We start from the raw sequence: 16059 nt of genomic DNA on the forward strand, positions 1-16059 counted from the left end.
ACGTTGCTGATAAAAGTTTTTGTTCCCGTCTCCAGGGCGGCTTTTCCTACGGACTGTCCCCAAAGCCTGTGCAGGTGCTGTATGGTCACAGCGACGAGGTCACGTGCGTGGCAATCAGTACGGAGCTGGACATGGCCGTCTCTGGTTCTAAGGTGGGAATAACCTAATAACCTTCTAATCCTGGCTAATCCTGTCCGCCATGGTTGTTTGCCATGGAAAAAATCTCCTGTCTGACCTCTCATAAGTGTCATTTTTGTTTCACGTGCTTTCCTTTTTATATATAGAACAGTGTGAGCAAGGATTGGGGGGGAGGGGCACATAATCACAATGGTCACCTTCCTAACTTTGAAGTCTTTCTTGGACTAGGGATATGGGTACCCAGCCAACTGCCCTAAAATGTCCCAAATTTGGCCGGACACCCTCAGCCTTCCTTGTACAGAACATCATTTCCGAGGAACAGCAATCAAAGAATAGGAGTCTGAATGTCAGAGGACAGGGGCGTAACTATAGGGGGTGCAGCAGTTGCGACTGCAACTGGGCCCTGTGATGCAGGGGGCCCATGCAGCCCCCTCTGCATATGGCCGGCAGCAGCATAGGCAGCTAGGGGTACCAGTGCACCATGCACACGGGTGGGTGGAGGGTGACTAGCAGAGCTCCATGCTCGACTATCGCACTGGCTGCTCTTTAGTTGTGCATTCCCCGCATGACCTGTGTCCTCGGCCGGCTCCTCAGAGTACCCCTCTCCTGCTCCATGCATTGCCGCTCAGTCCGATGTCTGTTCTCCCCAGCCAGAGTCCGGCCCACACTGCACTGCATACTTCTCCCGGGACAAACAAACTTTGAGCACACAGATGCAGTGCAGCCCTATGAGAGCCAGCCCCCCGGAGGACACTGCAGGCTTGTCTGCCAGCCCCCCTCCTCCCCCGTCATACACAGATGATGAAAGGTCTTTCTGGGAGATATGCTGATCGCCCGTCCAGCACACTGGATGGAGCCCAGGCCAACATGGATGAGTGCGCGGCCTGCAGCTTGGTCATGGTGAGTGAGAGGACCCCACACACCATTACATACCCCCTCCATCTCCCCCTGGGGACAGGGACCCCTTCTCACATGTGAGCAGGGACCCCCTCCTCCCCTGGGGACAGGGACCCCTTCTCACCTGGGGGCAGTAACTTAATCTGCCCTGGAGAAAAGGACCTCATCTCTTCTGGGGACATGGACCCCATCCTGCCTAGAGACAGTACCCCAGTGGGGCACCTAAAAAAATAATAATAATAAAAAAAAACTACTGATACCAGTGGTGGAAATACAGGGCTCACAAAGGTCATACCTGTGACCACGCCCTGGAGTTCCACCGCCGGACTTGGAGGGAAGGGCCCTGGCTGGGGTTCAGGGGGGCCCTTCATGGTTTCTTGCATCGGAGCCCTGAAGGTTCTAGTTACGTCACTGTCAGAGGGTTGTCCATCGTCTCTAGCTCCTGCCTGTCGATGCAACTCTGAGGCTTCTCCAGCCTTTTATTAAGCTATGAGCAATCTACACTATACAACATCGACTATTCATATATTCTTTTACCAATCAACACATGGAGGAGTGTCTGTGTTAACCAATGGTGCAACCCTTTGGATAGCTTTCACACCTGTGGAATAGTACCAAAGATTCCCACTTAAATCCCAACCTTCAAGGAAAACCTCAACAAGGTCAGTCAACCATAAGATGGAACTCATAGAGAAGTTGTCCATCAGGTCCACCTTTTTTTCGTTGATTGTCATCCTTATTGGTGTTCCTTAAAAATTGGGATTGAGATGTTAGAAAATTTGACCCTTTTTACGCAGGTGTGGATGTTCTCCATCAGGTCCACCATTAGTTAGTACAGGGTCACACCATGTGTTGATTGGTTGCACCAATGCTGCAACCTTATGGAGAAATTCCACACTTGTGTAATAATGGCAGAAATTCTCGCTTCAATCCCAATCCTCAAACACCAACAAGGCGGTCACTCAACTAAAAGGTGGAACTCCTAGAGTAGGTGTCCATCAGGTCCACCTTTTTAGTTGATCGTCATCCATGGTGTTCCTAGAAAAATTGAAATTGAGATGTTAGAATTGTTGGCATTTTTACTTGGGTGTGGATGTTCTCCATCAGGTCCACTATTGGTTAGTACAGATGCCACGTTTGGATCGGTGCAACCTTATAGAAAACGCCATGTGTTGATCGTGAAGAGATCTATGAATAGTTGGCCTTTGTGGTGTACTGTGTAGATTTCTTCTAGTTTGATAAAGAGTTGGACTTGGCTCGAGACGTCGCTTTTTAATTCAGATGTCATCTTTTGTACCGCCAGTTCTATGCACTAAAGCAAAATATCTAAAGCTTTTGAAAGAAAATGACCCGGGTAAGGATGTTAAATGTTTCTATATTGCTTTTGATAGTTTTTTTTTTTATTTAGTTTTTTTTTGATGCCCCACACGTTTGTCCTATGTACTCACCTGGCAAAACATATCACCAAAAAAATATATATATATAATATATAAAATATATATAAAATATATAATATATATATAATATATATAATATATATATATAATATATATATATATATATATATATATATATGTAAAATATATATATATATATATATATATATATATATATATATATAAAATTATATTAGAGAGAGAGAGAGAGAAATCCCCTTTTAAGCTTTCTTCACATGTTACAATTTGACCAAACTATCCACCCAACCCGTATTCAGTCAGGCAAGGCCTTTGTACTATATAGTTCCTGGTAGGTCTATATAGGGTTGTATGGTCAGATTGCAATGTGTGTGGTGAGCTTTAGTTCTCTGGTTTGGAAGGTGAAAAACAAGGTAATAAAGGTGGGAGCGCCAAGGATATGATGGAGTCGGAATAATTGTATTTCTGTGCCTGGAATGGTACATAGGCAGATCCACTTGACCATGCGCTGAGGAGATCTGCTGATGCAATATTCCGGCTCAGCTTACCACCAAACCCCTGATGAAGGGGGGGGGGCTAGTGATCCCCAGAAACGCGTTTCTTGTGACCCATTGTGTGCAATAAAGATTTACTGGGCTCCCGTTACAATACTTCGGGGATTCCTGAGGACTCCCTCTCTCATTTCCCTCCTCTTTGGGTCCAACGCTCTACTTGCAAGTTTATTATGGAACTACTGGTGTGTAAGGTGGCACTGGAAACCCAAGAGTGAAGGGATCAAATGGTGGCTATGCGTAAGACCATTGATTGGTCCCAAATTGCTTATCTCCTAAAGCAGGGGTAGGGAAACTTTTTGGCTGAGAGAGCCATGAATGCCACATATTTTAAAATGTAATTCCACGAGAGCCATACAATATGTTTAAAACTTTTTTTTTTTTTTTATCGATTAATCGACTAATTTCAGTTATAACTGTAATATCCACGTCATATCCCCCACTGTAATATCCACATTTCCCCTATGATTGTCTGCTTGCTTACCACTACAGAGGCAGGCAGATCCACGAGCAGTTGAGGCGGGTGATGATGACGTCAGCGCGCCGCTCACCTAGGCCACCACCGGGTGTACCAAGATGGCCGCAGCTCCGGAGCTAGGCCGAAGCTGCGGCCTTTCCTATGGGCTCAATCCACAGAATGGCACACCACGCAATCCGCGGATTGAGAGGTGAGAGCCAGATGCAGCCATCAAAAGAGCCACATCTGGCTCGCGAGCCATAGGTTCCCTACCCCTGTCCTAGAGGAACCAGTTGGGGTGGTGTTTAGTAGCAAGAGAACATCAGCATGGAGCGGTTGCCTTGTACCACGAGTCGTCAGACTTTGTTTTTAAGTTTACGTTTTTAATTAATACTGATAAAGTCAGTAAATTATGGGGTCATTGGTCCCCATTTACCCCCTTATGAATGGGGACCAGAATGTGTTTTTGGGACCTTTTTGTAAAGATGTACTGGGCTCACATTACAATACAATCTTGTCTACTCACATTACAATACTTCAGGGATCCCAGAGGACTCCATGACTCTAAAATCTGGATTCAAAGTCTTATCCCTCCCTCTTTGGTTCCGGTTGTCTATTCTAGAACTGTTGTGAGGTGGCATTGGAAACCCAAGGGTGAAGGGTTCAAATGGTGGCAATGTGTAAGACCTTTGGTCCCAGGCTACTCAACCCCTGAAATAACCAGTTGGGGGTGTCGTTCATTCATAACAAAAGCATGGAGTCGTTGCCCTGTTCAAAGGGTCATCAGACTTTATTTTTAGGATGCAATTTATAATTAATACTGATAAAGTCAGAAAATAATACAGCCAATGCATTTTGAAGGACTAGGACACATTCTCTTCTCTATGGCTCGACCTTCAACATTTTTTAGCACTAAATTTAACAAATTATATGCGTATTCTGCATTGTATATGTATTGTCCTTTTTGTCCTATAGCCCAGAAGAAGGGGGGGTGACTTAATCCCCCAAAATAAGTTGGATCCTAGATCTTATGACACTTTGTATGAGGTGCTCCTCATCCACCACACAGTGGAACGTGTGTCCCTACTCTAGTGAAAGCTTTGCTTGGATTTAGATACACTCTTATTATTTGTTTTGTTATCAATGTGAAGTTTTTAGAAATGATCCCGCATTTCTCTTGCAGGACGGCACTGTTATTGTATACACCATTCGAAGGGGCCAGTTTTTGAGGTGTATTAGGCCCCCCTGTGAGAGTTCCCTTCCTCTGACCATCTCCCACCTGGCTGTGGGTCTGGAGGGACAGATTGTGTTCCAGAGCACCATCGAAGGCCGGAGCTCCCTCAAGGTCAGAATTACATCAATACATCATATCCGTCTGCAATGTGTGAATTAGACCACGTGTGTCCTGCATTTTCTGCTCCGCCATCTGTCACTCCTAGCAGGCTGTGTGTGCAATGTGAGAGTCCCCCTTCCTCTATGCCAGCATTTCTCAACCTTTTTACCTCAGAGGAACCCATGAAATAATTTTCAGGTCATAAGGAAGCCCCATGCTAAAATGTATTCCTTGAGGGTCGATCAGAAGAATGCCCCTTAAATTAGATTTCGGGATGCCTCTCTTTATAGACAGCCAAAAAGATCAATGGTGTCATGCTACTGGCTCTGCCAAGTAGGGCTGGACTCAGAACTTTGAAGGCCAGAAAGATCAATGGTGTCCTGCTACTGGCTCTGCCAAGTAGGGCTGAACTCAGACCTTTGAAGGCCCCACCAGCCAAAGCTTGATGAAACCCCAACGACCCCTGGAGGAACCCAGGTTGAAAATGGCTGTCCTCTGATGTCAGTCTCATCCACTCAGGTCTATTTAACCTAACTTCAGTATCTCCCTGTCTATCTTGCTCTTTGAAAGAAAAACTAAAGTGACCCAGAGGCCGATGCCCTGTGAGTAAAAATCTATAAATAATTACATAGTCGGACTCGTTCCATCTAAAAAGTGATATTTTAGTCATACAGATTATGGTCAATTGGTTGGTGAACAATAATTAGTATAAAAACCAAGGGGCCAAATATCCCAAAATTGGGTAATTATCATATAGTGCCGCCTATTACGGTCCAGTCACCGCTTCACCCTTTTAGGGTGGGATACCACAACTAGTTATCAGTAACCAAAAAACAATAGGTAATAGGTGACCAACCACCCAACAAGTAGTTGTAAATGAGGACCATCCGCGGTCTTAGTGATTAGAAAAACGTTCTCTCTATTGTTGCTCGATGGCCAACAAGACGGAGTTGCTCCCCTCTCGATGGCCAACAAGACGGAGTTGCTCCCCTCTCGATGGCCAACAAGACGGAGTTGCTCCCCTCTCGATGGCCAACAAGACGGAGTTGCCCCCCTCTCGATGGCCAACAAGACGGGGTTGCTCCCCTCTCGATGGCCAAAAAGACGGAGTTGCTCCCCTCTCGATGGCCAACAAGACGGAGTTGCTCCCCTCTCGATGGCCAACAAGACGGAGTTGCTCCCCTCTCGATGGCCAACAAGACGGAGTTGCTCCCCTCTCGATGGCCAACAAGACGGAGTTGCTCCCCTCTCGATGGCCAACAAGACGGAGTTGCTCCCCTCTCGATGGCCAACAAGACGGAGTTGCTCCCCTCTCGATGGCCAACAAGAAGGAGTTGCTCCCCTCTCGATGGCCAACAAGACGGAGTTGCTCCCCTCTCGATGGCCAACAAGACGGAGTTGCTCCCCTCTCGATGGCCAACAAGACGGAGTTGCTCCCCTCTCGATGGCCAACAAGACGGAGTTGCTCCCCTCTCGATGGCCAACAAGACGGAGTTGCTCCCCTCTCGATGGCCAACAAGACGGAGTTGCTCCCCTCTCGATGGCCAACAAGACGGAGTTGCTCCCCTCTCGATGGCCAACAAGAAGGAGTTGCTCCCCTCTCGATGGCCAACAAGAAGGAGTTGCTCCCCTCTCGATGGCCAACAAGACGGAGTTGCTCCCCTCTCGATGGCCAACAAGACGGAGTTGCTCCCCTCTCGATGGCCAACAAGACGGAGTTGCTCCCCTCTCGATGGCCAACAAGACGGAGTTGCTCCCCTCTCGATGGCCAACAAGACGGAGTTGCTCCCCTCTCGATGGCCAACAAGACGGAGTTGCTCCCCTCTCGATGGCCAACAAGACGGAGTTGCTCCCCTCTCGATGGCCAACAAGACGGAGTTGCTCCCCTCTCGATGGCCAACAAGACGGAGTTGCTCCCCTCTCGATGGCCAACAAGAAGGAGTTGCTCCCCTCTCGATGGCCAACAAGAAGGAGTTGCTCCCCTCTCGATGGCCGACAAGAAGGAGTTGCTCCCCTCTCGATGGCCGACAAGAAGGAGTTGCTCCCCTCTCGATGGCAGACAAGAAGGAGTTGCTCCCCTCTCGATGGCAGACAAGAAGGAGTTGCTCCCCTCTCGATGGCCAACAAGACGGAGTTGCTCCCCTCTCGATGGCCAACAAGACGGAGTTGCTCCCTCCTCTTTGTGGCTGTAACATTTTGACCATTTATGACCATTTATGACCATTTATGACCATTTTGTGGCATCTGTACTGATGTTGCATGAAAAGACTCGGCTCACAATCCATGTTCCAATTCATCCCAAAAGAGTTCAGTAGGGTTGAGGACAGGGCTCTGTACAGGACACTCAAGTTCCTCCACACCAAACTGGTCACACCATGTCTTTATAGAGCTGTCTTTCGTACTCGGGGGCACAGTCATGCTGGAACAGGAAAGGTTCTTCACCAAACTGTTAACACAAGGTTGAGTTGTTTCACATCCTATTCAAAAACCATGGCCGTTACCATAGTTGGCCCCTCTTTGCAGCTGTAACACCCTCAAAGTTTTTGGGAAGGCTTTTTTGTAGGATTTTGGAGGGTGTCTGTGGGAATCGGATACTGGTGTTGAATGAGAAGACCTGGCTCACAGATTGGGCACCAGAAAAAAAGTCCTGGCACACAATCGGCATTCCAATTAATCCCAAGAGTGTTCAGTAGGGTTGAGGTACAGGACACTGATATTCCTCCACACCAAACTGGTCACACCATGTCTTTATGGAGCTGGCTTTGTACACAGGGGCACAGTCACGGTGGAGCAGAAAAGGGTCTTCAATAAACTGTTACCACAAGATTGAGCTGTTGGACATTCTATTCTAAGGTGGGGGCTTTGGTGGGGCGTTGGTGGAGCTTTGGAGCTTCAAGAGAGCTTTGCCATAGACTTCTATGGGGGCTTTGAAGATGCTTTGAAGCACAACTAAAGTGACATGGGGTATGTTTTTTTGAAGCGAAGCAGAAGCAAAGCAAGGTGTAAACAGGTCTGTAAGCTAACCATTTTAATTAGTGACAGAGGCTTTGACTGGCATTCAGAGAGCTTTAACAAAGCATGTCCGAAGCCTTGTTTTGAAGCAAGTGTAAACTAGTCCTAGTTAAAAAAAACGAACCTCTTGCAATGCTGGTCAGAATGCCACCCTTTCAGCTAGATAAGTCATTGGTGTTGTGCTGCTGTGTTGGCCCTGTAACCTGAGCAGGCACCATCAGATGATGGGCCACAGCTCAAGGAACCCCTATTAACCTCTATAGTGGTGATCTCCAAACTACGGCCAGCAGGCCAGACGTGGCCCTTTGCTTGCTTTTATCTGGCCCTTGGGGCACTATTCCTCCCACTGATATGAGACACTTTTCCTGCTACTGACACCAACGATGGGGCACCATACTTTCCACTAACACCATCATTGGGGCACTATTCCCTCCCCACTAATAGCGATGGGGCACCATTCCTCTTATTCAGGCCAATGATGGGGCACAGTTCCCCTCAATACGAATGATGGGGCACAGTTCCCCTCAATACCAATGATGGGGCACAGTTCCCCTCAATACCAATGATGGGGCACAGTTCCCCTCAATACCAATGATGGGGCACTGTTCCCCTCAATACCAATGATGGGGCTCAGTTCCCCTCAATACCAATGATGGGGCACAGTTCCCCTCAATACCAATGATGGGGCACAGTTCCCCTCAATACCAATGATGGGGCACAGTTCCCCTCAATACCAATGATGGGGCACAGTTCCCCTCGATACCAATGATGGGGCACAGTTCCCCTCGATACCAATGATGGGGCACAGTTCCCCTCGATACCAATGATGGGGCACAGTTCCCCTCGATACCAATGATGGGGCACAGTTCCCCTCGATACCAATGATGGGGCACAGTTCCCCTCGATACCAATGATGGGGCACAGTTCCCCTCGATACCAATGATGGGGCACAGTTCCCCTCGATACCAATGATGGGGCACAGTTCCCCTCGATACCAATGATGGGGCACAGTTCCCCTCGATACCAATGATGGGGCACAGTTCCCCTCGATACCAATGATGGGGCACAGTTCCCCTCAATACCAATGATGGGGCACTATTCCTCCCATTAATACCAAGGATGGGGCACTATTCCTCCCATTAATACCAAGGATGGGGCACTATTCCTCCCATTAATACCAAGGATGGGGCACTATTCCTCCCATTAATACCAAGGATGGGGCACTGTTCCTCCCATTAATACCAAGGATGGGGCACTATTCCTCCCATTAATACCAAGAATGGGGCACTGTTCCTCCCATTAATACCAAGGATGGGGCACTGTTCCTCCCATTAATACCAAGGATGGGGCACTAGTTCCCTCAATTAATACCAAGGATGGGGCACTAGTTCCCTCAATTAATACCAATGATGGGGCACAGTTCCCCTCAATACCAATGATGGGGCACTATTCCTCCCATTAATACCAAGGATGGGGCACAGTTCCCCTCAATACCAATGATGGGGCACTATTCCTCCTATTAATACCAAGGATGGGGCACTATTCCTCCCATTAATACCAAGGATGGGGCACTAGTTCCCTCAATTAATACCAAGGATGGGGTGCCTCCCCCCGCCCATTAATACCATTGATAGGCCATCATTATTCTCATTAATATCAACAATGGGGCACTATTCCTTCTCCTGCTGACCCCAGGAGTTATGTAATTTATTTCCACTGACCACCAAATCTGAAACGCTTTATACTCCCATTGATGCCAGGACACATTCTACTCCCACTGGCCACAGTCCGGCCTCCCTAAAGTCTGAAGGACAGCAAACTGACCCTTTGTTTGGAAAGTTTGGAGACCTCTGCTCTAGAGGAGCCCTATAGGGTTCCATGGAGCTCAGGCTGAGGATGGCTCCTTCATACCAGACTGTGCTCAGGAGAGGACCAAATCTATCCCCGGGGACAGGGAGCTTATAAACCTTTAGTAATTAGGTGAAATGAAAATGTTCTGTTGTCGTTGTAGGATAAGTTTGCTCTGCACTATTACTCGGTAAACGGGAAGAATTTGTCGTCGGTCCCTCTGGATGAGCAGGTGTCGGCGCTCTGTGTCACCGAGGAATTTGTGGTACTCGGCACGGCACAATGTTCCCTACAGATCAGAGACCTCCGCAGGTGAGACGATACAGAGCAGAAAAAAAATGTTAATATAACGCTTGTTCGGCTATCGGTACAAACGCTATAAATCGCTGTCGCTCAGAGAAATTTCTAAACTTGTGCGGGGATCTACTTTATACATGGAAGGTAATTAGGTCAACCCACAGAAGAAACCGACATGCTTCTGTTCTGGAGATGCTACAAACTTGCTTTTTCCATGACTGCTGAAATCTTTCCAAAAGAGAGCCATGGAGGGTTTTCTGCATTAATGAGGTCATCATTCCAATAGTTCTCTGTTAAAAGAAAACGTGTGATCTTTCATAGTTACAGGTTCTTAGCGACACATCCAAGGAAGGCTGTTGATGATGCTGTGTAAGCTCCATGCCAGATTGTATCAGAGCTTATACAGGGCTAATCACTTCCTCCCCTCCAACACCATGTGACAGTGTTTGGGCCTTAGGATTGGCCATTCATTTTTGAACCTTAGGATTGGCCAGTTGCTTTTGGATTTAGGATTGGCCACAAATTTTTGGCCCATAGGATTGGCCTCAAAATTTTGGCCTATAGGACTGGCCTCAAATTTTTGGCCCATAGGATTGGCCACAAATTTTTGGCCCATAGGATTGGCCTCAAATTTTTGGCCCATAGGATTGGCCTCAAATTTTTGGGCCCATAGGATTGTCCACTAGTTTTTGGGCCCATGGGATTGTCCACTCGTTTTTGGGCCCATGGGATTATCACTTCCTCCCCTCCAACACCATGTGACAGTGTTTGGGCCTTAGGATTGGCCATTCATTTTTGAACCTTAGGATTGGCCAGTTGCTTTTGGACTTAGGATTGGCCTCAAATTTTTGGCCTATAGGACTGGCCTCAAATTTTTGGCCCATAGGATTGGCCTCAAATTTTTGGCCTATAGGACTGGCCTCAAATTTTTGGCCCATAGGATTGGCCACAAATTTTTGGCCCATAGGATTGGCCTCAAATTTTTGGCCCATAGGATTGGCCTCAAATTTTTGGCCCATGGGATTGTCCACTAGTTTTTGGGCCCATGGGATTGGTCACTCGTTTTTTGGGCCCATGGGATTGGCCACTTGTTTTTTGGGCCCATGGGATTGGCCACTTGTTTTTTGGGCCCATGGGATTGGCCACTAGTTTTTTGGGCCCATGGGATTGGCTACTCGTTTTTTGGGCCCATGGGATTGGCTACTCGTTTTTTGGGCCCATGGGATTGGCCACTCGTTTCATCCCGGAAGGAAGAGGCACAGGACACGTGCTCTTCCATTACTAGAGGTTTTTGGTAGAGTAGGAAGGAGGGGGAGGGTGAACCAGGGAAGACGAAATTAATTTCAGCTTAAAGCTAATGAGATGCTTCCCTCTTTGCAGCCTCGCTCTGGCCATCGGTCCACTGCCGATGAAGGTCCCGGTGCACTGCGTGTCTGTCACCAAAGAGAACAGCCATATCCTGGTGGGTCTGGAGGATGGGAAGCTGATTGTGGTGGGAGCCGGGCAGCCCCTTGAGGTAGGTGGTGGAGTCATTCCACTGAAAACGTCTTCTGCATGTGGCTGAAAAGTCGGTAACCCTTTGATAGCCAATTATATGATCAAACTCCATCCAAAACAAGTTCTGGCTTTACAGCGGATTAGAATCTGGCAGGAGAACAGGATGCACTACATACTCCTTGTGTACAATTAAGCTTTTTTGGCCATATGTATAGGTAGCAATCCCAGTGTACACAATTTAAGCCTAGTACATACTGGCCCAATGTTTGGGCGACATTTTCAATAAAAACCGGCCCATGTGTATGGCAGCTGGTCCGACAGAACCCGGCCGAGCATGCTGGAACACCAGCAGCTGACCAGCTCCCGGTCAGCGCTGGCATCCAGTGGCTGAAAGCACTGACTGGAGCGTTCTTGCGGGGAGGCCACAGTGGGGAGTATCGCTGTACTAACGTCGGATTGTTAGTACAGAGGCTCCTATATTTGCTATTTTTTTTTGTTTTGTTTTTCGTTCAACCCAGCGTTGAAAAAAAAACTAGTGGTGAGTACTAGGCTTTAAGGTCCCAAGTAGCCCAGGTCTTGTAGGTTACCTCACAAGTGCACTGCTGGAGTAACTAGTGTCTCGGCAGTCTTATGAACTGACGGGTTTGGAGGACAATATCAGGAGCCATTCAGCTCTATGTACTCTCTATACCCCCGGTATTTAGTGCACTCAGCGAGCTGTTTAATTGGCTTCTTTCCCCGCCCATGAGTGTCACTTTCCCCGACCCATTAGCGTCCCTTGCCGTCACTTCCTGTCCTGGGGGAGACCTGCCGTCACTTCCTGTCCTGGGGGCGACTTGCCGTCGCGTCCTGTCCTTGGGGCGACCTGCCGTCGCGTCCTGTCCTGGGGGCGACCTGCCGTCGCGTCCTGTCCTGGGGGCGACCTGCCGTCGCGTCCTGTCCTGGGGGGCGACCTGCCGTCGCGTCCTGTCCTGGGGGGCGACCTGCCGTTGCGTCCTGTCCTGGGGGGCGACCTGCCGTCGCGTCCTGTCCTGGGGGGCGACCTGCCGTCGCGTCCTGTCCTGGGGGCGACCTGCCGTCGCGTCCTGTCCTGGGGGCGACCTGCCGTCGCGTCCTGTCCTGGGGGCGACCTGCCGTCGCGTCCTGTCCTGGGGGCGACCTGCCGTCGCGTCCTGTCCTGGGGGCGACCTGCCGTCGCGTCCTGTCCTGGGGGCGACCTGCCGTCGCGTCCTGTCCTGGGGGCGACCTGCCGTCGCGTCCTGTCCTGGGGGCGACCTGCCGTCGCGTCCTGTCCTGGGGGGCGACTTGCCGTCCTGTCCTGGGGGGCGACTTGCCGTCCTGTCCTGGGGGCGACTTGCCGTCCTGTCCTGGGGGCGACTTGCCGTCCTGTCCTGGGGGCGACTTGCCGTCCTGTCCTGGGGGCGACTTGCCGTCCTGTCCTGGGGGCGACTTGCCGTCCTGTCCTGGGGGCGACTTGCCGTCCTGTCCTGGGGGCGACCTGCCGTCGCGTCCTGTCCTGGGGGCGACCTGCCGTCGCGTCCTGTCCTGGGGGCGACCTGCCGTCGCGTCCTGTCCTGGGGGGCAACCTGCCGTCGCGTCCTGTCCTGGGGGGCGACCTGCCGTCGCGTCCTGTCCTGGGGGCGACCTGCCGTCGCGTCCTGTCCTGGGGGCGACCTGCCGTCGCGTCCTGTCCTGGGGGGCGACCTGCCGTCGCGTCCTGTCCTGGGGGGCGACCTGCCGTCGCGTCCTGTCCTGGGGGCGACCTGCCGTCGCGTCCTGTCCTGGGGGGCGACCTGCCGTCGCGTCCTGTCCTGGGGGGCGACCTGCCGTCGCGTCCTGTCCTGGGGGGCGACCTGCCGTCGCGTCCTGTCCTGGGGGCGACCTGCCGTCGCGTCCTGTCCTGGGGGCGACCTGCCGTCGCGTCCTGTCCTGGGGGCGACCTGCCGTCGCGTCCTGTCCTGGGGGCGACCTGCCGTCGCGTCCTGTCCTGGGGGCGACCTGCCGTCGCGTCCTGTCCTGGGGGCGACCTGCCGTCGCGTCCTGTCCTGGGGGCGACCTGCCGTCGCGTCCTGTCCTGGGGGCGACCTGCCGTCGCGTCACGTCCTGTCTTGGGGCCACCCATGGGGAGGGCAGTTCAAGTAAAGGTTTCCCGTTGTTTCTCTACAGTGGATCACTCCCTTGGCTGTCTGGGTGCAGATCCAAGGAGGGGGTAATTTTTTTCCTCCAGCACTGGCACACCATGAGGTCCTCCAGCACTGGCACACCATGAGGTCCTCCAGCACTGGCACACCATGAGGTCCTCCAGCACTGGCACACCATGAGGTCCTCCAGCACTGGCACACCATGAGGTCCTCCAGCACTGGCACACCATGAGGTCCTCCAGCACTGGCACACCATGAGGTCCTCCAGCACTGGCACACCATGAGGTCCTCCAACACTGGCACACCATGAGGTCCTCCACAGGGAGCCCAGCTCTGTAGAAGCATGGAGCAGTGGTTTTAGGCTGCAGTCAGATGCAGGGTTAATGTAGAACACATTTGTACATGCAGTAAAGTTCACCATACTCTCCTTTCTATTTGCAGGTGAAGACGGGGCAGTTTACGAGGAAACTCTGGGGCTCAACACGCCGGATATCACAAGTCTCCTCTGGAGAGACTGAATACAGGCCAACGGAGACAAAGTGAACCATAAGAAGATCTCTTGTGGTCTGCAGTAAAATAGCACCCCCCCCAAGCCGTTGAGATTACATGGGTCCGGGGGATGGGCTTGGGGAATCCTGTGCAGGATGGTACCCTGGGCGTGAACTGATGTCTGAATGTGATGCAATCACCCGCACCTTTCTCCAGAAACACTGGACACCGATTGCCTTAGAAGAGGCCCTTGCACTGCCTCCGCAAAGACATTTTGGTTTTTGTTTTGTTTTTTTATAAAGAAATTTAAAAGGTCAATAATGAGACGTACAACAGTAACACCAAAAGTTTGATGTATTTCACGGACGATGACCTTTTACATTGGACCGTTGAGGGCTCCTTGCTGCTTCGGACCTTCGGCCTGTGGGCCAGACGTGTATTTTTGCAGAGCTCCGGCTGCTGCGTTTTTTTTAAACAATCCACTTTTTTCCCTCCTTTTTTTTTTTTTTGTAGCGGAACACTGTAACGTTTTACTAAATGAATTGCGGCCGAGGCCGGCTCAGCAAAAAAGGGGAAACGTGAAACTTGCACTTAAAACTTTTGTTGCAATCTGCGATGTGTTGATCAATGACGTTCCGTGTACGGTGCAGGTCGCTGTACCCGCTGTCTCTTCCTGCTGATTTCGGAGGGCGCCTAGAAATACCCCGAGCCTCCGGGGCTTTTGTTACTGATTTTTCTCTCTTCATCTTTGAGGGGATCTTTATACTATGTGGGGGGAGGGAGGGGGAGGGGATATATGTTGGGTTTTTAGAGAGATCATTTTTTTTTTTATTATTGTTTCAAAGACCAAAACGTGACACTTTTTTGTGGTGCAGGGACTGAACCTTGATTGTAAACTAAAAGAATGTGCAGTTTGTATTTTTTTTTGTCATTGTTTGAGATTCTCCTCTTTTGGGCTGATTAATGCAGGACTGATGGTACTGATCCAATGTTGGTGTGTGTGGAGGGTGATCTTCCCACTTTAGCTACAAAGCCCCTTCACTCAGCTAAACAAAATTGTTACATGGGTGCTAGTATGGAGTGGTAATGGCTTTACGATTCCTTGCTCTGTGCTTTTTTAGATGTTACATATTATTTTTCACCAGTTACTTTGTTTTCTTTAAAAATCACATGGGTAAAAGTAGTCTTCAAGCAAAAGAGTTTTTTTTACATGGATAGGAACCTTGGGGGGAACCTTGTAAAGGTTGTTTTGTTTTTTCCCTCTAGATACTTGTTTAAATGTGGTTTAACCTGACTTGGTGACCCAGAGACACAATCAGATCTGAGCTGGAATCCCCCAGAAGTGATTGGAAATCCTGCTATTGACTATGGTCCTCGTTGAGAGACTTGCCGTCACTTCCTGTCCTGGGGGGGACTTGCCATCGCTTCCTGTCCTGGGGGGGACTTGCCGTCGCTTCCTGTCCTGGGGGGGCTTGCCGTCGCTTCCTGTCCTGGGGGGGACTGGCCGTCGCTTCCTGTCCTGGGGGGGACTGGCCGTCGCTTCCTGTCCTGGGGGGGACTGGCCGTCACTTCCTGTCCTGGGGGGGACTGGCCGTCACTTCCTGTCCTGGGGGGACTGGCCGTCACTTCCTGTCCTGGGGGGGACTGGCCGTCACTTCCTGTCCTGGGGGGACTGGCCGTCACTTCCTGTCCTGGGGGGGGACTGGCCGTCACTTCCTGTCCTGGGGGGGGACTGGCCGTCACTTCCTGTCCTGGGGGGGGACTGGCCGTCACTTCCTGTCCTGGGGGGGGACTTGCCGTCACTTCCTGTCCTGGGGGGACTTGCCGTCACTTCCTGTCCTGGGGGGGGACTGGCCGTCGCTTCCTGTCCTGGGGGGAGACTTGCCGTCGCTTCCTGTCCTGGGGGGGACTTGCCGTGCTTCCTGTTCTGGGGGGGGGACTTGCCGTTGCTTCCTGTGCTGGGGGGGGGGCTTGCCGTCGCTTC

The 16059-nt window shown here is 50.6% G+C and overlaps 1 protein-coding gene across 1 annotated transcript in view; it reads left to right on the forward strand.

Annotated features, from left to right (window-relative positions):
• Positions 1–14993, forward strand: part of NBEAL2 (neurobeachin like 2) — a gene marked incomplete at its 5' end in the record, with an annotated part of 127811 nt that extends 112818 nt beyond the window's left edge. The window contains 5 exon segments of the mRNA XM_077493540.1: positions 36–152; positions 4642–4803; positions 9815–9963; positions 11329–11464; positions 14028–14993. Coding sequence (XP_077349666.1) covers positions 36–152; positions 4642–4803; positions 9815–9963; positions 11329–11464; positions 14028–14129 — 666 coding nt within the window.
• Between the last annotated feature and the right edge of the window lie 1066 nt (positions 14994–16059).

This window comes from Lithobates pipiens, unplaced genomic scaffold, assembly GCF_037356315.1.
Source record: "Lithobates pipiens isolate NorthernLeopardFrog02 unplaced genomic scaffold, aLitPip1_a1.2 Scaffold_19, whole genome shotgun sequence".
NCBI lineage: Eukaryota > Metazoa > Chordata > Amphibia > Anura > Ranidae > Lithobates > Lithobates pipiens.